Here is a 20,150-nt window from a genome sequence, read left to right on the forward strand (position 1 = left end):
GATCGTGTAGCTATGTAATTAGTAGAAACGGATGACACATCGCCATTTCGATCATTTCCATCATGTATTTACTGTAGCTACGATACGGACATAACAATACCGAGTAAGAAGGAACGTGTTTCAGGGCGTTCTGGGGCTCCTAGGGGAAGCCGTGTGACAGAACATACAGGAATTATCCACCTGAGAACATTTTCGTGATTTTTGTGGTGTTATTATGTTTCTCTTAATATTAACGACTGCTCTTAGCTTTTTTGGAGCATTTATACCCATAATCATTAAACCTGTAAGCACCTGTAAAGATTATACTCTAAAATTAGGTTAGGCGGGAAGAAAACGGCATTAAAGCGCGGAAAAATGGCGGTTTATATTTTTAATTTTTATCTCCAGTGTGCCTAAAAGTGCCAATTTCTGTTTCATTTTTTTATGGGTTAGTTTTTTCAGAAATTAATTTTGAAGTTATTTCCCTTGATGTTACATAAATCATGACAGTAGGCCATGACTGATGTAAACTGATCATTTCATTCATTCATTTTATTATTATTATTTATAAAAGTCCGTGGAGTCTGGTATAGTAAATAATAATAAATATGCCACAATGGTGTTAGTAGTTTCATGTGGTATGTTAACTTTTCATGTGTTTTTGTATGTCTGGTTGTAAGCACCTGGCTCTTTGAATTATAATGCAATTTAACAATGTGGTTCAACTGTAGAGAATTTAAGCCTAGTTGAAGATCTCTCCTGCTATTTACCATGACAGACTACGTAAAATCTAAAATGGTTGGTAACCTGTCCAAGATTTGAACTGCTATTTTTGAGACTGAAGTCGTAAGAATGTTTCTCCTACACCCATCCGCTACATACTTTGGCTGGAGCATTAAATCCACCACTTTCTTGGTTAAGTTCACTCCTCATATGCCATTTATATGGGTTAGGCTCAGAATAAGGTAATTATTTTTGATGGGCTGTTTTATGGTGCTGGACTATATAGCACTGAATGGTGAGGTAACTGATGAATTGGAAGGAACTATCCCGGCACTAGGCTGTAAGGACTGAGAGAAGCCATGAAAAACCAGCCAGGATAGCGAGTGTCCTCAGTGAGCTTTAAACCAAACACCTCCCATTATGAATCCAGAGTGTCAGAACTGTGCCAGCATTGCCTAGTTTAACAGCGATAAGAGTGTCCACCTAGTGATTAGCTTGATATATCAACTGCAGAGTGAATTAAATGGGGTTGTTACACAACAAGCACTGTACTTCAGGGCAAGTCTACATCCAGACCAGTTCAGATATAGAAATCTACCGCATAAAGTAATGATCATTTTGTGTTCAACATTTCAGGTACTGTCACTCCTATGTATGAAATCGAAACAGGAGTCAGTATTACAAAATGAGATTTTGGCCATTCAGAGAGAAATGAGCTGCACTTCAGCGATAGATGAATTTGCTAAACATGCCAGACTTCAGCGCAGACTGAATAAAGTACAAGAAGAATTACAGTCTAGGGGTAACTTTATTTTTAAATTACATAATGCAATTTTCTTCTGAATGTGAGTAGAGACTGATTTTATAAAATGCTTGTCTTTTTTCTCCAGTAAACGCAAGATTGTCACAAAATGTGAAGCTGAATCTCGTAATCACGTACGGGGCACAGGTACTCATGGTATGTACTGTAAGCCATGTTGTATGACATTAATTGCCTAGTTATATTTTCAAACATTAGATCTGAACTCAGAATTACTGGGTTTTCAGACTGAATCTGTTTCCATCGTCAGATGAGGGTAGGAAGACACTGTTGAGTCCATTAGAAAGAGCTAACTGGAATTGGGAGTGTGTAATTTACTGAGGCTTTTACAGTTCTTGTGCTATAAGTCCGTTGCCAGGAAATTGATAGCGAAGACTAGTGGAAATAGACTGAGAAGATGAGTGTGGAGTGATTGTAAATTGTGCAAATCAGCAATCCCCTAAAATAATAAATAAATTTACACTACTCATATTTCTTCCAGTCAGTGAAAATTTAATAAAATGTTTCATTGGGTGCAGCTACATCTTCCAAAAGCACCTATCTTCTTGCTAACTTTGAAAACTGCACTGTATTTTAAATAATTATTGAGAGCTCAGCAACCTGCTTAGGGCAAGCTGCAACATGAAACCATAGATTAACCTTTATCTGCCAATTGTTAGTTACTATGTTTATGTACGGTTAAAGTAACAAATCACAATTTCTATTCCAGGGACTGTTAATGCTATTTCTGATATGGAACTACAAGTACACTCCAGTGATAGTCGTACCTGAAAAATGGCTTCTTCCTTTCGGCAGCATCATCAGCTGGCCCACAGATACAGCTGGAGGAATAAGCATTACAGTATGGATAGTTATTGCTGGAACTGCTGCAAGAATGGCCACCGCATCACTTAAGAGTTTAAAATAAAGACAAAAAGTTCTCTTTGTAAATACTTTTGTTTTAATTTATATCACTGCAGTATTTTTAAATTGTATGAAGCTATGGTGAATAAAGGGCTGTAATGCAATATCATATTCCCTTTGTGTATGTGCAGGCATTTCCCAGCCACATTTTGTTGTCTTCTTGGTGGTCAGATTTGTAGAGGCATTAGGAATATCCTGAGGTCATTGGATGTTTTCAATTGACCTAATCCTTCCAGCCGCAGTATGGCGCTGTGGGCGACTCAATCTCTAACAGAAATGAGTACCAGGAATATTCTTAGAATATTCTTGGGGGTAATGGGCGACTGGCGCATAGGGCTGACAACCTTACGGCCATCTATGAGCTGACTGTCTAGAAAATTTGGGAACCTCAACATCTCACAACACTATGGGCTTCCAAGGCCTGTTACAGTGATGGCTTTACTTTACTTGAATGAATGAATGAATGTATAAGGGGTGGGCCTTCTTGGCCCTTCCACTGCAACCACAGTGATCTACTGTGCCTTACTTTACTTTTTACTTAGGAAAATTCTTAACTTGGATTTTAACTTGCCAGGGAAAGAGTCTGAACTGTAGCAAATAAGATTTACTTTGGCAAAGTACTCGAGCAACAATGGATATTTTAAAATTTAGAGTTATATTAAAAGATCTGAGGTTCTCTCAGGAGTGGCTATGAATATCATTTCTCTTCTGGGATATCACACCATGACACCATGTAGTCTGGTAGGTCATTAACAGCATTTCAGAGGAATGTGCACCCTCCACCTTCAGGGTAGAAGAATAATCAGTGTGCAACGAATGGTACAGATATGGAGGGGAAGATCAATGCAGGACCCTGGGAAAGCCAATTGGAGTAAGAACACTGCAAATTTTTTTGGCCCTTTAAAGGGCCATTTATGAAGGGCAGAGTGAATGAACAGGTGACAGAGGGAAGAACTTTCTTCAGCACCAAAGTAGACATACTGTCAGAACTGTGAAACCTCAGGACTTCACTGTGTTTGAAATGCATGGAATTGCATTGACTTGCATCAGCCATGTTTGTAACTGAACTGACAGCTGAAGGTCACGGCAAAGGGGGAAGCACAATTAAGCATGCAGCTGCTGACCTGACAGCATGGATACATTAGGGAAGTTACAGTGACACCTTCATTTAAGGTTTCATTCGGGATCAGTGGATGTGAACGCTGAACTGAGGGAAATCCTAGATGGAGTGAACTCGATATTGTAGCCACTGGCTTGGAATCCCTAAAATTTAACATAAAATGAGGGAAAACCTTAAATCATGGAACATTAAATGGACGATACCTGTACATATTCCAGACAACAATGGAAGTGTAGTACAGATTTAATTCAACCGCAGTTACAGGCTGTGCCTCTCAGGTTGTTCTGCGGGCATGAAATTGACACTGTATGAGCTCAACTGGCATACACTGAGAAGAAAGCATTACGACATCTTTTTGTTTCTCTGCCTTGCAAATGCAAGTCTAAAACACAACTGGGGGAGCTTCAGAAAGGAAAAGAATGGAGATTTAATGTGTATTGTCCCTTTCAAGCATGGTGGTTAGTATATGTACCACGTACATTAATGTTACAACTCTGCATTCTGCCCACTCAGTATATTTATGTGTTCCGTGCGATTCTCACAATAACCAGTGATTATTTCCCTAAACAGCATTAACCAGTTGGGTGCTGTTATGGAGACGGAGTGTGTTTCCTGTGAGGTATGGACTGAAGGGTTAAGAAACAATAAATTAAAATCAGTCCTGGCACAAGATCTGTTTAATGCCCACCTCTTCTGATCCTTTTCTGAGTGCAATTCAAAGCCTGACTACTTTGATATAATGAAGAGGAATTTATTAAGAAAACTTCATGTTAATTATAATTTACTTACGATACACACACATAAACACATGAGGGAAAGAGTCTTATGTCTCTAACTGCAGACGCGGGAAATCAACTGCAGTCTCAATCCATTTTGCAACTGCCAGCAACACATCTTCCCTGTAACTCTGGCCCATAAGTTGCAAGCTGAGTGGCAGTCCTTGTTTAGAGAGTTTGATGGGCAGGGTAACTGCAGGACATCCTGAAATGCATACAGAATGTGGGGTGTTGATGTAATGACTTTCTTGATGATATCTGTCTATAAAACTATATTGTGACATAGTCCAGAAGACCGTAATCCTGTCAGACCTTCTCAGTTGTTACCTGCCATATTTGCGGGCTGTGTACAGTAATCCTGTGATGCACACTGTTCTCTGTTGTCCCGTGATATAAACTGGGAATACCGGGGAGCGTCCGTCAGTGTTGTGGGTGTCAACAGAACATCAATACCTGATGACCAAGCATGAGTGAAGTCTTGGGCAATCAGTCGACGTACCTTCAAAGCTTGCAAAAAATAATGAGGGTAGTTTCTGCAAAGATCAAGATAAAAGAATACATTTTCCATTTCATAAACAAACATGATAGTCTAGCGGTAATGTTCCACGCTTGTATTCGACAGGTGCTCAGTTCAAATCTTGTCCAGGACATTGACTATGCTGATATATTTCATGGGTTTCCTCAGTCTTTCCAGGGAAATGCCAGAATAATGTTTCAATTATGCCATAACTGCTTCCTTCTGAATCATCTTTGGTTCATTATTTACTTATCACCCTAGATTTCAATGCTATATGGCCTAGACACTGAAAGCAACATAGCATGCCCCCCCCCCACATGATAACCTGAACTGCAAAATTAAGATTACTTGAGATGCCTTTTTAGTTTTTTCCTGTAGTGGGGTGAGGCTGAGTCCCTCGGTTCTGTGACCTTAAATGGGGATATTAAACACATGTGCATACATGTGGAAAGGTACACATACACCACGCTAGAAACCTGCACTGACATTCTCTCCGCATTCAGTCTTAGATCATGTCCACATCAACACATTCTATTATTTATCTTCTATATTCTCTTAACCATTTCTTTTGTTACAGCAAGATGAAAATGAAATAATTGTCATACCCTTCTTTTAACGTAAAAAGAAGTGTAAAAGGGGCAGAAAAATTACTATCAGCAGAATGGTATATTACTGTATTACCTTTGTAGCAAGAAGTAGTTTCCTGCTAGGATGCGACCTCGAACTGTTTCATTGAATCCCTGACTGCGTGTTGATGCATACAGCTCCTCTGTGGACCTGTTCTCTGCTGTGCGCAGTCCAAATTCAATTCCGTCATACCGTGCCATATTACTCGCAACTTCGCACTGATTCAGCACAGAGTAACATGCTATTGATGATGGGGTGTGTGGCATGGAAACCTAGAAGAAGCCGAAACATTACATTGCTATCGCCAGAGTGCAGTGTCTGGCAACCAGTTCACATATTTACACTCAGCCAGCCGGACTGTGTGCAATGCAAAACCTACAAGGTTCCCTAATACATAATCAGATCCAGAGACATCAGAACTGAAATCCTTTTGCACAGAGAAAGAAAATATGGACATTAAATGAAGCCGGCCAAATACCAAGTGGAACCGAACATAATGCATATATGAGCAACTGCCAGTGTGAAATGCATGTTACACTTGCCCATGACTGTGTTCCTTCTCTACCTGCACTACTTCTGCTCCTGCTCTCTCCAGAATATCTGCAACCCCACTCCATGTCTCCATCACTTCATCAGACATCCCTGGACAGTTATACTCCTTCGGTATTCCAATTCTTATCCTACTGATGTCTATATCTTGACTCAGATCCAATGGAATGAAACTGTCTTGCACTGTAGTCGAGTCCAGCAGATCGTGGCCGGCGAGAATATCTGACAGAAGTTTATCAAATACAAACAATATGTGAAGGGTTCTGAAGGTGGTATATTACACTTAGATTTACTTGGTTTCTGCGCTTGGACCATCATCTCCTATTCCAAAACATGACATTCTGGAAACTGGATCCGTTTCTGTCCTCGGTTGGAGAGGCACATTAGCTTTCTGTACTGGACCCAGCTGAGTAGGTGCCTCCCTGCCTCTTCACCAGACAGAAACAGATCCAGCTGCCAAAGCACTGTGTTGCATTCTGAATATCAGCGACAGATGCAGACCAAAAAGCCGGTAATATTATGATCTGTGATCCTGTGGCACAAACACTAATTCATTGTGAACAGACACAATATGAAATTCAAATTTTTCATGGTAATGGCAATTCATATTTTGGTCCTGAGGGTTACAACGTGTAGTCCACTAGTGGGATACCAACATTTCAGAGGAAAATACTGGTTCCATCTTCATGGAATCGTAACCCATAAGATAACAATATATATCTTTTGTTCTGTTCAGCAAGTTTCAAGTACTGAAATTTATACAACCAAATATTTTGCATAAAATTAATTTACAAATTCATATATGCTTTATTTTATTTCTTTGGGAGATTTATCATAGAATCAATCAAAGGAGAGTAAGCATTTTAAGTTCTTATAATTCCCTCTCACACATACTTAGTAGCGTAGCAGCATCATCCACTGTCCTTGTCAGGATTCCTGGAACGTCCATGGAATTGACTAGCGGTATGAGACCATGGCGAGAGAGCAGACCATAGCTCGGTTTCAAACCCACGACACCACAATATGCAGCTGGGTTCCTTGTTGAACCTCCAGTATCCGAACCAAGGGCCCTGACATACAAATGCACTATACAAGTAACAATACAGTCAAATGTGTTCTCCCAATTCAGACATTCAAGTTATGGACTTTTTCTGTTATGGATACTATAAAAACATAAACTTAGAACTCAAGACATGGACTACAAATTTACCCTTACAGACATTTTGGAAAGATATCAAAAGATTTTTTAACATACAAAATGCAAAAACACCAACAAATTCAGTCAAAAATAATTTCTCTTAATAAATGATTATTTATGAAGAAATTTGGGTCAGAGATGCACACACTTGTAAGGGGATGTTTTGCAGTGTAGCTGCCACTTCCATCTTAGAGTGTACAGGGTTATTCTGGTTAAAATGTCCAAGTACTCGACGTCATTTCTGATGGTTACCGAAGTGCATGTGCATTACAATTGTTGATGGAAGCAAATTCTGTAAGAAGTTTTCCACATAACATGGAAACAAAGTTTGAGTTACAGAATTTCATGACATGGACACAGTTTCTGCAGCATGCTCCTTCTGTAGTGAGAAGGTGACCTGCAGTACTTATCAGTAAGCTAAGATGTTGCACTCAGTGCAGCCTCATCACCAGCTCAGCAGCCAGCATGCTTACTTGTGGCTGTCCCCTCCCTTTCCATGATCTGCATTACCAGCTCTGACCTCTCACAACCATTAGTTTAGTTATGAACACACCTGAAGCAATTTAACAGTTTCCAGTACCTCAACATGGTAACAAAGTGAAATTTCATACTGTTAACCTCCCATCCATATAATCATTGGTGTATATAGCGCAGCTGAGAAGTGGAATGTTTCCAGTTTCCTTACCCCTTAATGTGAACAGAGCAAGACATCACTGTGTATGACATGTATTATGCTGCAGCTTATATGCTCAAAGCAAGGACTTTGGAGGCAGAGAAATGCCCGTATGCAACAAGAAAGGAGGTGTCATGATATGTGATGTATACAGCTGTTGCTATGTAGCGCCTGTAACATTTCGTGTGTGGTGACATCACGCAACACTAGAAGAGGTGATGCAGGTGGCATCCTCTGTGGGTCCACTCCAAAACTATATGACTCGACCGAACATGTTCCGTTGAGCGAGTGATACAGTACAGTTGAGGGTGCACTTGTGGAGTGTTAACCAGCAGGCAACGGAAGCTGAAGAATTTCCATCACTAAGATTTGTTACCGGGAAACGTCTAGTGAAAACATTGCAGGGTAATAGCCATTGTGGAGAGCTGTTACCAAGTTAACACTACTTAAAGTAGACTCAGAAGACTGTGTAGAGTAATTTGTGGTGTGGAAATCAAAGATAGTGTTATAGTTATTTGTAGTTATGACGTGTAAGTGGTCAATAATCTATTCACTAACCCAAACCCTGTCTACAGTCACTAATACACATGACAATATTTTATGTTTAGGTTAGGTTACATTTGGTTATTAGAGTTCATCTACAACTATAGTCTGATATTAAAGTAAAATAATATCCTGTGTAAAGAGTGCACATTTCTCACAGCTCTACAGTAATTTCATCTTATATGCTTACTTTCTACCCTCCCATCTTAGAATTAAGTTGAATTCAGGTTGATTCAGGTCAACTCTCACACTTCTGTGCTAACATAACACTTATAAGACCATGTCAGAACACATGTTATGATGACAAGAGTGGCTTGCTTCATTGCTTGAGCAGTTCTCATTGTGTTAAGGCACATGTTACCACATTAATATACCCTGTTTCTCTCAAATATGCATCACTCACGCAAACACAGCGCCTGAAGCTACTGCGACAGCACTGCCTCCAGAACTTCCGCCAGCGATGAACCAGTCACCTTCTTCTGAGGGGCTGCTACTTCCTTCTTTATTGCTGTGCGAAGAAAGGTGATGAAGTTCCTGGTACACCATCTTAGAACCATGGGTGGAATTACATCCCTGAACTTGCTCTACGGATGTTGCCCTTTCTCCGACATTTCTTAATAACGTATATTTTTCTCCTGATTGCCAAATATTCTTAGTTGGACCATGAATTGAATCCACAGTGCCTGACCTGTAATAACAGACATTTTGTTGATAAACAAATGAACTGAATGTCTAATTACACATATATGAAATAAGTTTGAAGCCCAGTATAACATCTATCGTCTATTTTTTATATAATTTTTATTTTTTGTGGTGTAGTCAATGATGCTGTCAGCAGCTCAGCCTATACAGTGCAGAATGGTAAGAGGTGTGAATAACAAATTGGAAAGAATATGGAAGTAAGTGGTTGTGACCTGATATACTATTTAGCTATCTGCCTGAAATCCCCAGTGAAGATACTGTGCCACCTGAGTCTCAAACTGGGCACCTCCCAAGCACAAGTCAGATGCCTTACTGCTTGAGGCAACTTGCTTGGTGAGTGCAGATGAAGAAACAGAATAGTACTGTCTTCTGGGATGTGATGCTGTCTACTCTGGTAGAAGTCACAAGCATTTCAGAGGAATAAACGTGGTCCATCTTTAGGGTAGAAGAGTATGTCAAGCAAGCAAATTCTCGATTATATACCTGCTTTACATGAACCTCAAAATAAACATCTCTTTTTTTCAAAACTATTCTCAATTATCATTATTATACGTATTCTGTTGATAGTAGGATAACATTTGCAGTGTTTGGTACTTATCTGCTATATGCTGTAGTTCTAAAAAGTAGTGATCACATGATTTTTCATTAAGATGTCTCTAATATTACTTACCCCATTGCAAATTCATCCATGTTACATTTCCCAAGAAGAACTGCACCTGCATCCTGCAGTTTTTGGACAACTGTTGCATTGTATGGAGGTTTAAAGCTTTCCAGCATCCGTGAGCTACATGTAGTCTCAATATTGCGTGTACAGTAATTGTCCTTCACTGCCACTGGAATGCCATCTAACAAACTCCTGACGTTACCTTTGGATAAATCACATCATTAGGTCCCCCCATGAAGACATGGGCGTATTATACATTATAAATTCAGTCATGTATGACGCATTTATTACCATTTGTATACCTGACATCCGACTCTTTGGCTTGATGCTCTGCCACTTCCTTTGTCAATCTGACAAAGATATTTAATTTCTTCAACTTTTCAGCCTGGTACAGGCAAGCTGTACAAACATCTGATGGAACAATGACACCATCTTGAAGCTTTCTACTAATCTGAAAGTTCATTGAAAGGAGAATGATTAGGTGCCCTACTACTTAAGGTTATGTGTAGTATAAACAATAATCATTACAAATGGTTTGTGAATATACTTTTCAACCTGCATCTGGATCTGCTTGAATTTGAAATAAATGAACATGAACATGAACATTTAGCAATAACCTTGGAAGTGCATGTCCTGTGGAAGTACACCACTTTTAATACGCGCAAGATCCTGCGATATAGTTGCGAAGTAGAAGAATCAGTGAGATTTATTACAAATTACTCACTCACAGTCTAACAATATGTTGCACTCTATTACGGTTAGTTCCACTTACAGTTCATAATTAAAACTCCCTGCTATGAAATGTCTGTTAAATTCACAAATGGATGAAATTTCACTCCTAAAATTCAATCTCATATCAAATACTGTCCTAACCTATCAAACCAGGAGGAAGTACATTTATCACGTAAGGTTATAAAGAATGTATGACTGCAGTACATTACGTAATTAATTAATAGTACCTGTCGTACTGATAAGGATAACATCTATAAAGAATAGTCAGATATGAATTTTTATCAGAATTTCCAAGCTTGTTTCTCATAGGTTACCATACACCAAGCTTCATACGAGATATCGTATCCGCCCACTTGAAAACATGTCCAACTCCAAAATGGATGGTCGGTTTAATCCTCGCAACAGTTTTTACTCGTAACGATGGGAAATATTGCTAATTACGTTGGGTAGAATGGGGACGACGGAGGTAGTGATCCGTGGTAGTTGAGGGCCATCTTCCTAACATATTCAGAGTTCAGCTTATGGGGTTAAATTGAAATCTTTAGGGCGAGGGCACACCAAGGAAACTGGTAACCGCTGTTTCAGAAGTAAGACGAAGAGATTTTTACACCATAGCCCAGCCTTACGGTCCACATATATCATCTCTTGTCTTATTCATAGCAAATCAGCCTTTAAATATGTAAATAAAACAAACAGTCGCTGCATTATGTAAGATTTGAGGCATTCACGATACGTTCCTCCGAAACGTCGGTTAACACCACATATACACGGTGCCAAATCCCAGAATACTGCTTTCTTCATAGTCGATGCATTCATGGATAGCCTTATATTAACATCCTGTAACTTCCAGTTACGTTTCATATTATGGCATCACTGTAAAATTATTTCAAATTCGAATTAACATTTACACGTAAAGAAGTCACTTATTCTCTATACAGTACAATCCATATCGAACGCAAGTGCTGTATTAGTCATCTGAAGCACAGTGGTAACTGAATATACCATCTGCTATACACTTGGTCATCAACTTACGACCCACTTCCGTTCTGACAAGTCGTAAGTCTATGTTCATATGTCGGCCATATATTTATTAACAGTATTCTTTAACCTATCTAAAGGAAGCGGTGGTGGACGTTTTACTGACATGAATTATTCCTTGATCTGTAACCAGCGAAGTGCCAGGTGCAGAGATGGAGCCCCAAACCTAAAGACCGAGGATGTGATAATGTGCTGCCTGATCAGGGCTAACACACATACCAAATGGCGCTGATAGAAGAGTATGGAGCAATGATGGAATGATGATTAGCAGGGGAAACACAAATAAACTCAAGAAACACATCTGCTCCACTGACATTTCATCCACCACGAATCTCACATGCAGTCACCAGGAACTGAACTGAACCGAGGCCTCGTGGTGAGAAGCCAGTGCCTGACTGGCTTAGCTATGGCACAGCCAATGAGCCCCACTGTGTGCTTTCCTTTCATGAGTCAACACAAGAAAAAGAATGACAGGAACAATTTCAGCTGCTGCATATGTAACTTTTGGTTGTGACCCACTCTAAGAATTATTAAAAATAATTTTGTACAATTCTGTCAAATTAGTAAACAAGATTTACTATTTTTGATTTCAGAAAGTTTAGCTGCGGCCCATGAAACATTCTGCGATTTTTTCATGACAGTACAGCAATATTCTATTGCTATCTGAAAATGAAGAGGCTGCAAAGCTATCTAGGTTCTGCCGACATTGTACAACCTGACAGGGGCTTTCAACAATGTCCAGAATTGCACTTTAAATTTACTTTATATTAAATTAGTGTAACTGTTGAAATATAACAAGAAATTATATCAGGAAAGAAATAGGTCCTCATGACAGGATAACTCTACCCAGTCTCATGATGTACCTTATTTCTTGGTGCGATACTATAAATTCGCTGCAAAATTACATGTGTCAGTGTTCCACAGTTTATCAGTACCCCATGAAGTTGCTCGAAAACAGAGCAATATACGAGTAAAAAGATATATTAAAACTGCGGTACACACAGCTATTTTGTGGAGAATTTATAATGTTTTCACAATAGGGCACACCAAGGAATTGGGAAGGTTTACCCCATAATGCAGCGATTTTTCAACTGGTGTGCCACAGGAGTTTGGAGGAAGGTCAAAAAGAAGCGAGAAAAAATTAAGGAATTAAAAAAATAATCAAAATCTATGACCAACATTATATTTAAAAATAAAACTGATTAGAATTTTTGCAATTGAACTTTTAAACAATATTATTGCTCATTTTTAATGATAAAATCTCTCCTTAAAGAGTTGATGTGCCCTGGCAATTTGTTGTGCATTGTTAGGTTGGGGTGAGTTGAAAAAGGTTGAGAAACTCTGCTTTAACGAATCATATATATTAAAAATTAGAATTCAGTTTAAAATTAATATAATTTTATAAAGAAAGTAAAAATAAAGCTATCTGAATTTTTATACTACAGAGGTAGCATGCAGGTGCCTGTGTTATATTACAGTATTTAGTATATTTTAAGGCATAAAATTTACTCCATTGTTAAGCATATATTTAAATTATTTTATTATATGACATGGCGGGGATCACAGGATTACATAGCAATGAATGGAAATACACAGAGAATGCAGCCATATGCAAGGATGCAGAGTGAGCATGTTAATATTTATAATGTGTCATTTTAAAAAGAGAAAAAATAAAGTATATATTATAGGAAGTTATTTACACACCATTTACAATTGAATCTATATTTCTAGATTAACAATAATACAGGCAACAATAGTCATTCTATCACAAAACATTTTGAACATGCATGATTGTTAAGTCACGTGACGTACGTACATCAAGGGCATTAGTGTTCTAAACATGATTTAAATTACGTTAATTCATGTGTATCTAATTAGGAGGCGTGACTGAAAGTAATATTAAATTAATGTACTGAATACAATAAATCAATTGTAAGAATTATAATAGTGAATGAATTATATATGAACACATTAATGAACTTTCAGGTTTCATAAAAGGCAGGGAACTTCTTGAGTAGCTGAGCAACAATTAGCTTCTCATGAAGGGCTCGGCTCCATGCAGTTAGTTCATTATGAGTAATATACATTTTTTGAGGTTTTCACAGTGGTGAAAATACATATTGTGATCTTCCAGGTTATGCCACCGTGTATTCTGGTAGGTGGGTACCAACTCTTTCAGAGGAACACACTGCCTCCATCTTCAGGATACTCCTCTATAACTCAGCATATTTTAATGTATTCCTGGGAAACACTGGTAACCACCTACCAGTCTGTGGTTAATTTTTCAGTGCCATCTGTATCTCAGACTATGCAACGCTGAAGGTAGACTCACTGGTGAAGAATGCTGCAGCTCATGGCTGCTTCCAATTCATCAGTCATCTGTCAATGTGCAGTTCAGCGCTATATAATCTCGATACCAACGTCATAAAACAACACAAAAAACAGTGTCTAGTGACAGGATAAATTAGTGATAATGCATAGGCAAGGATTTGGAAGGAGGTGGATATTATCCTGGCCTTTGCCTGTAGGGGCTTAGGCAAGGTATTGCTGTCCCTGGGCTTAATTAAGCACCACAACATAAGTACATATGCAGAAGTATAGTTCATTCTTAACTCTGGCAACAGATAGAGGCAAGTGGTCAGCTTGATGCTCCAACCACTTTACCTTCGAGAAAGATGCCAGGATATTCATCGGACAGGAGGCTGGATGGGCCTCAAGGTGGGTCTGGATGCTGTGGAGAGGAGAACAATCTCTGAATCTGCTGGAAACGGAAACTTGAGCCACTGATTGTCCAGTATGTAATCAAGTCACCTTAATGATTGAGCTTCCCAGGCTCTTGTTAAGCCATGAAATTCTTCAGTCAGGCTAACTTGTCTCCAGGTCAAGTCTGGCAACTCCAAAATAGGAAGCCAGATTGCTGATCTCCACAAAGGTGATCAGTGATTTAGAGATTAAAATATACAAAACTACAATTTTATGTTTTTTCCTACGTGGGTATGAAAGTTGATCAATCACTCTACAAAAATAACACAGATTAAAGGTACATGAGGAAAGGGTATTGGAATAATATGTAATAATTGCACCAAACAAAGAGGAAGCAGCAGAAGAATGGAGAAAATTACTTAATGACAAGCTTCAAAATTTGTACTCTTCACTTAATATTATTGGTGAGATTAAATCAGGGTACTACATTACGGGAGTCATCTATGGAGAACCATTAAAATCGTAGAACACGCCCAATTTCGTGACAAAATTAATGTCATAACACAAAATAAGGCATGTCACGAAACTGGGTAGGTTTACCCTACATTACTGCACTTGTGTTCATGCTGGTTCATAACAACTGGTGCTGCATAATTACATCAAGCTAAATGCTAGATGTTTATGCATTCTACAACATATTTCCATGGTACATTGTACAGACACTCCACTGTTATCATACCTTGGGAATGCAACATATGCACATCCCTCTGTAGCAGTGGTTCCCAAACTCTTTTAGTCTGAGGCCCCCTTGATGTAAATACCGTTTGAGTCTCCTCAAACTATACAAGTAGCTTAAAATGCTATTTAATAATTTTGAAATATAGTTACAGATCAATGTTAATTATATCTATTGAGTACTTCCTTTATTATACTGTAAGCTTACAATTTAATATGGCCTTTTCTTATCAATTTATCCACATGATAATTAGACCATTAAAAATTCTTACAGCTTCTGGAAGATACCCTCATGAACTCTGGGGGGCCATGGCTCCCAATTTTGGGAAACACCACTCTATAGCAATGACCATGAAGCTCACCTTACATTTGTATACTAACCCATTGGCTTACTCTTTTATGTTTTTCATCACTGAAATTTCTATTTATTTTGTAAACGTTTTAAACATGGTTGGCTTTTACTGCACAGACTGAAAGCATGAATCTTAAAATTGTATCTATCCTTATGAGGAAAACTTATTATTCCATATTTGCAATGTCTACAGAATGTCCATTTTGTTTAAATGAAAGCACTTGTAGTATTATGGACAGAAGTACATTTCTTATCCCTAAGAATGTCAGTTTAAATTCATGCATTTCCAAAACTCTGTTTTAGGTTTTCAGATATAGATTAATGATAGACATATACTACAAATTCCATAAAAACTTCAAATGCATGGAAAATATCTCTCAGTGTTTTTGACTGTGTGGTTAAGATAAAATATCAGAAGCTGTTACATCCTGTCAAATATAAAAATTTTTGTAAACATCAAATTTTTTAATACTTGGCACTTGTAGGATTCATGAAGCTTGAGGACTGGATTATACATAAGAACCTTCAATGTATCTGCATAGAACAGATATTTCTGCTGAATTACTGAACACACTTCCAGGACCTATTGAACTACCTTTATAACATAGGGAATTTAATGACATTCTGTAGATTGAAGTACACAGTGCAAAATATTGTAATTCCTCTGTCATAAATCTGCATACAGCCGGTGATCTGATGATGTGTAAGCCAATGGATTAACATGACAATCATTATCGTACATGCACTTGCACTTGCATGCAATAACAACATGAATTAATTATTCAATTATGTTTTACAAAAACGTAACAAACTATCTGAACTTATGTCATTAAAATACATCTCCAATAAAACAGTTCATTATTGCATTATGATGTAATTATCACAGAATACTTCTCAACATAAATAAGAAACAATAAGTCACGCAAATAGGCCGATTGTATGTTGTCAAGTTCAGTATCAGGAAAATTATAAAGACATATTTACACATAGAAATGTAACCTGGGTTGAAACGAGAATTGTGCAGTCGGGACATCGAACCCAGTAGTTTTACAATTACAATTTTGTTATACTTCAGTCAAATCATATTCCTTGTTGTTTGTCCCTTTGGAGCATGAAATTTATCTAAATAAAATTTAGAAAGCCAACCACTTAATGTTGTTATTGTGAGAATCATATGGAACACATGAATAAGCCCTGTGGGCAAAATGTAGCATGTTTGTTAGATGGTTAACCTTGGGCTAGTCTGAAACTTGCAGATTTAAGATTTCTCAGCCAAGATGACACAAGGGTGTAATTTGTTCATCCGGCTCAGTGACAAGGTCATGTGCCACTTGTGTGTGATATCGCAGAGGTCTACTTCCTAATGGAGCTTTTACTGAATCTAATCCCACTACTTCTAACCTAACACAGAATAAAGAGTTTTATGGTATTTATATAATTTGCTTTTTGATTTAACAGCACAACTACTAAAATGTTAGATGAAGTCCCTGCTTCAGAAGATATTTTAAGGACAAACAACAAGAGAAATATAAAAAATTAAAATACAGAATATAATGCGACAAGCGGTTCTGAAGCATATATGTGAAACATGAGTCATGACTGAAAAGCACAAAGTTATAATGAATATGTGGGGGAGAAAATGCTGAAAAATGTGTATGGACCAGTAGTTTAACTGAGCAATGGGTTTGGAGAAGCAGAACCAACCAAGAACTGAGGGAACTACATAAATCTCCCTGAACTGGTAGCAGCTATTGAAAGGAGGAGGCTGGAATGGACCAGACAAAGATGGTGGCTAAGGATATTTTTCAAAGTAAGCCAGAAGGTAGAAGAATAATGGGAAGGTGCAGACTGAGGTGGCAGGTAGGTGCAGAGAATGATTCTGAAGAGCTGAGAGTGGATAGATAGAAGCAAATTACAAATAACAAAGAAGAATGGCCATCTGTTGTAAGAGAGGCCAAGGTTCTTAGAGGGCCCTAGAGTCATGGAGTATAAGTAATTTGACATGTCCCTGTGCTTAGAAAGAAAATCTGAAAGCTTCTTTTCTTCTTGATTGATGCTTCGGACATCCCCCATCATCTCAGTCCCCTTTTCAAACCATAGCATTCTTTTTTTTCAAAAGCTAATTCTGTTTCCTTCTTCAGGAACAACTGGGAGGGCAATGGACAATATCAGTCACTCAAGAACATCTGAATGATGTTCTTGATGTATTCTATACATGAAATCAGCCTCAAAATAATTCTGTCATACTATTAGGAATGCCAATGAACAGCTGAATGAAATCACCTCTTAACCTCAACTTCATGGAACTAGAAGTTTGCACCTGACAGGTTTGAAAGCCTGATTTTAAGATTAAAACTCTCACAATAATGAGTGTTAAGATGGTGCTCTTCTGCGATGTGATACCATGCAGCTTGGTAGATTAGTACAAGCGTTCCAGATGAACGTGCAGCAGCATGTTCCTAAAAAATTTTCGTTATTATTGATCAAACTATATGGTATCATGTCACATAAGGCATTACTAAGTTATCTTCAGCTTTGTCTATAAGTTTATGAGCACAATTTTTATGCAATTTACAAGAAGCAATTTGGATTGTTAAAAACACGGAAACCATAAAGTGTAACAAACTTTTACTAAAATGTTCAGTCTCAGTATAATGTAACACTTAAGGCATTTAAAACACTACATTTAGCCTTGAATAATTTGTTGAAGTGTGTGATGCCATTACAGTATAAGCTTCAGGAATACTCTGGCTCTCAGATGAGATAAATGATCGAGCAGGAGGTATATCTGGTTCCTGTCTGAAATTCACAAATTAGTGTGTGGTAAAACTTGGGTTCGATGCCAGTCTTTTTTAGGTAACACAAAAACCAAGCATTAGGAACACGAACGAGTTTATCACTACACAGTAGACGAACTGGGGCACTCAACTGTCTCTTTGGCAGAAGTATGTACAGTGTAGACACATATACAAGACTACATCTGTCTACTTGATCTCAACTGCACAGTCTATGTGACTTGAATAATAACACTAGATAAAGAAGAATTCAAATTATGTGTCATGTAGAGATGGGTAGATTACAGCCTGTTATAATGGCGCTAGGTGTATCCCTGGTGAACAAATTAAGCCACTGGCTTACTATTCTGTGCATTGCTTCTTCAGAATTTCTACTTATTTTGCAGACATTATGAATGTGTTTTCTCTAAGAGCAACATGAAAACGGTGTTTGCTCTGAGAGGGAAACTTGCTATTTCCCATTAAGTAAAAGGTGAAGTTGCCCATGTGCTTAATTAAGCACCATGCACTGAAGGGCTAGTGAGGCATGGAAGTGCAACTCCAAACATTCTTAATTTTGACACTGAATGGAGCTGAGTAGTCAGTTTCACGCCTCTGCCACATTACTCTTGGGAAGAGAGCCCCCTCAAGTCATTGGCTAGGAGGCTGGGTGGGCCTCAGAGCTGGTCTGGACTCTGTGAAAAAGAAAACTATCTTTCATCCTTGTTGAAAATGGAACGCTGATTCCCCAACTGTCCAGTCTGTGATCCAGTCATCATACTGACTGAGCTAACCCCACTCCCTTATAAAGTACATCATGACATCTATTATCATTCCTCTGCATTATTCAACAGACTAAATAAAGTCTGCATGCAGGCAGAAATTCAACTGGGTAAGCCAATGGATTAACTAGTAGGGAAGTTTGATGAAAGCTTAGTAAATTCTATAACTTCAATTGTAACACTATCGCACATTTTATGTCCTCAAGAATTGATTTTCTTTACTTTTAAGTATTTGGAAAGAACAGCAATGTTCAATGTAAGAATTTATGGGGTAAATGCACCAGAAATTATTTAAGAGCAATATTAACTTAAATTTTGTAAATTCTTTTAATTAAATGTGGCACAATTCAGATTTGTTCATTTTCTGGTTACATTTTTGTATCTGGAACATGTTATAGGACTACTTTTAATTGTGACAATTGTATGAAATACATACATCCACTGTGCGTAAAATACGGAGCATTTTAATGTCAAAGCTGGAGATATATAAGACGTATTCTTACTACCAAGCTTTAAAGGGTTAAAGGCTGTAACTCTAATATCTTCTTTGGCTTAAATAAACTTTAAATTAAATGCAGTAAGTAAATACATAAATTTTATGGTTTCGTTTAGTTTTTAATATAATGGGAAGATATGTATCACATACTGAATTTGGTTTCAGCTTTGCTGTACACTGAAGTGATACATTTTGGCAAAATAAATATTGTAACAGTACTTACTTTATAATAGGGGGTTTCCATTTGTGAACTGTTCTTCGTTCAGAAATTTCTTCTCCAGAAAGGAGCAGAATTTTAGAGGTTCAGAAATACTGTATCATTGTTAATATTTTCCACAGCTGTTGATTTCTACAACATATTGGTATTTTCTTTTTAAGCAATGTGTTACAAAAAATTATGTAGCTAAACATTCTCACAAGGAACAAGCACATCGCAGGGATTATAACCAATTGTAACTAAAAAGATAACTCATGTAGGGCAATGTATACAAACATTAAATTGATACACATGACAAATAAAATAATGATCTAAACAAGCTTTTGTTTTTAAAATATCACTTCTTTGTCATTAAATAGGGCACGCAGAAAGCTGGATGGAGCTCACAGAGGCTTTATTCAAAAATGGGAGCTTTAAATATGGAACACATTGGTGGATGCCATCATCACAGATATCAGCTCAGTTCAGTGATGGTAGGGAACTGAGTTTTACTTTAACATTTTACAGACACACTCATACACAACCAA

General features: G+C 37.8%; 2 protein-coding genes across 4 annotated transcripts; one reads left to right on the forward strand and one right to left on the reverse strand.

The window, feature by feature from the left end:
* The first annotated feature begins 24 nt into the window (after positions 1–24).
* LOC111866551 (tail-anchored protein insertion receptor WRB) lies at positions 25–2,536 on the forward strand. 2 transcript variants are annotated; one of them, XM_023855607.1, is made up of 4 exons: positions 25–103; positions 1,339–1,504; positions 1,593–1,660; positions 2,232–2,536. In XM_023855607.1, the coding sequence occupies exons 2-4, from the start codon at positions 1,357–1,359 to the stop codon at positions 2,427–2,429; spliced, it is 414 nt and encodes a 137-aa protein (XP_023711375.1). In that variant the 5' UTR covers positions 25–103; positions 1,339–1,356; the 3' UTR covers positions 2,430–2,536. The 2 variants fall into 2 exon arrangements, with proteins under 2 accessions (XP_023711375.1, XP_023711374.1); XM_023855606.1 differs by having other exon boundaries at positions 80–283.
* A 1,675-nt stretch (positions 2,537–4,211) lies between these two features.
* On the reverse strand, positions 4,212–10,889 carry LOC111866567 (glutamyl-tRNA(Gln) amidotransferase subunit A, mitochondrial). 2 transcript variants are annotated; one of them, XM_023855634.2, is made up of 9 exons: positions 10,754–10,889; positions 10,086–10,245; positions 9,801–9,996; positions 8,832–9,116; positions 6,909–7,084; positions 6,031–6,236; positions 5,520–5,737; positions 4,649–4,854; positions 4,212–4,526 (listed from the first exon to the last, which is right to left on the reverse strand). In XM_023855634.2, exons 1-9 carry the CDS (start codon positions 10,775–10,777, stop codon positions 4,369–4,371), a joined length of 1,629 nt encoding a protein of 542 aa, XP_023711402.1. In that variant the 5' UTR covers positions 10,778–10,889; the 3' UTR covers positions 4,212–4,368. The 2 variants fall into 2 exon arrangements, with proteins under 2 accessions (XP_023711402.1, XP_023711403.1); XM_023855635.2 differs by lacking the exon at positions 10,754–10,889 and having other exon boundaries at positions 10,097–10,186.
* Positions 10,890–20,150: the final 9,261 nt, after the last annotated feature.

The sequence above is a fragment of the Cryptotermes secundus genome, unplaced genomic scaffold (assembly GCF_002891405.2).
Source record: "Cryptotermes secundus unplaced genomic scaffold, Csec_1.0 scaffold575, whole genome shotgun sequence".
NCBI classification, from domain to species: Eukaryota; Metazoa; Arthropoda; class Insecta; order Blattodea; family Kalotermitidae; genus Cryptotermes; species Cryptotermes secundus.

Bases quoted from the DNA above. Each gene is read 5' to 3' on its own strand.
- LOC111866551 (XM_023855606.1), top strand. From the start codon at position 215: ATGTTTCTCTTAATATTAACGACTGCTCTTAGCTTTTTTGGAGCATTT. The intron at 284-1,338 runs GTAAGCACCTGT...TCAACATTTCAG, and splicing joins TACCCATAATCATTAAACCT to GTACTGTCACTCCTATGTAT. The intron at 1,505-1,592 runs GTAACTTTATTT...TTTTTTCTCCAG, and splicing joins AGAAGAATTACAGTCTAGGG to TAAACGCAAGATTGTCACAA.
- LOC111866567 (XM_023855634.2), bottom strand. From the start codon at position 10,777: ATGTTATCCTTATCAGTACGACAG. The intron at 9,117-9,800 runs GTAAGTAATATT...CTGTTATTACAG, and splicing joins ATGGATGAATTTGCAATGGG to GTCAGGCACTGTGGATTCAA. The intron at 7,085-8,831 runs GTGAGTGATGCA...TTTGTATGTCAG, and splicing joins GCTTCAGGCGCTGTGTTTGC to GGCCCTTGGTTCGGATACTG.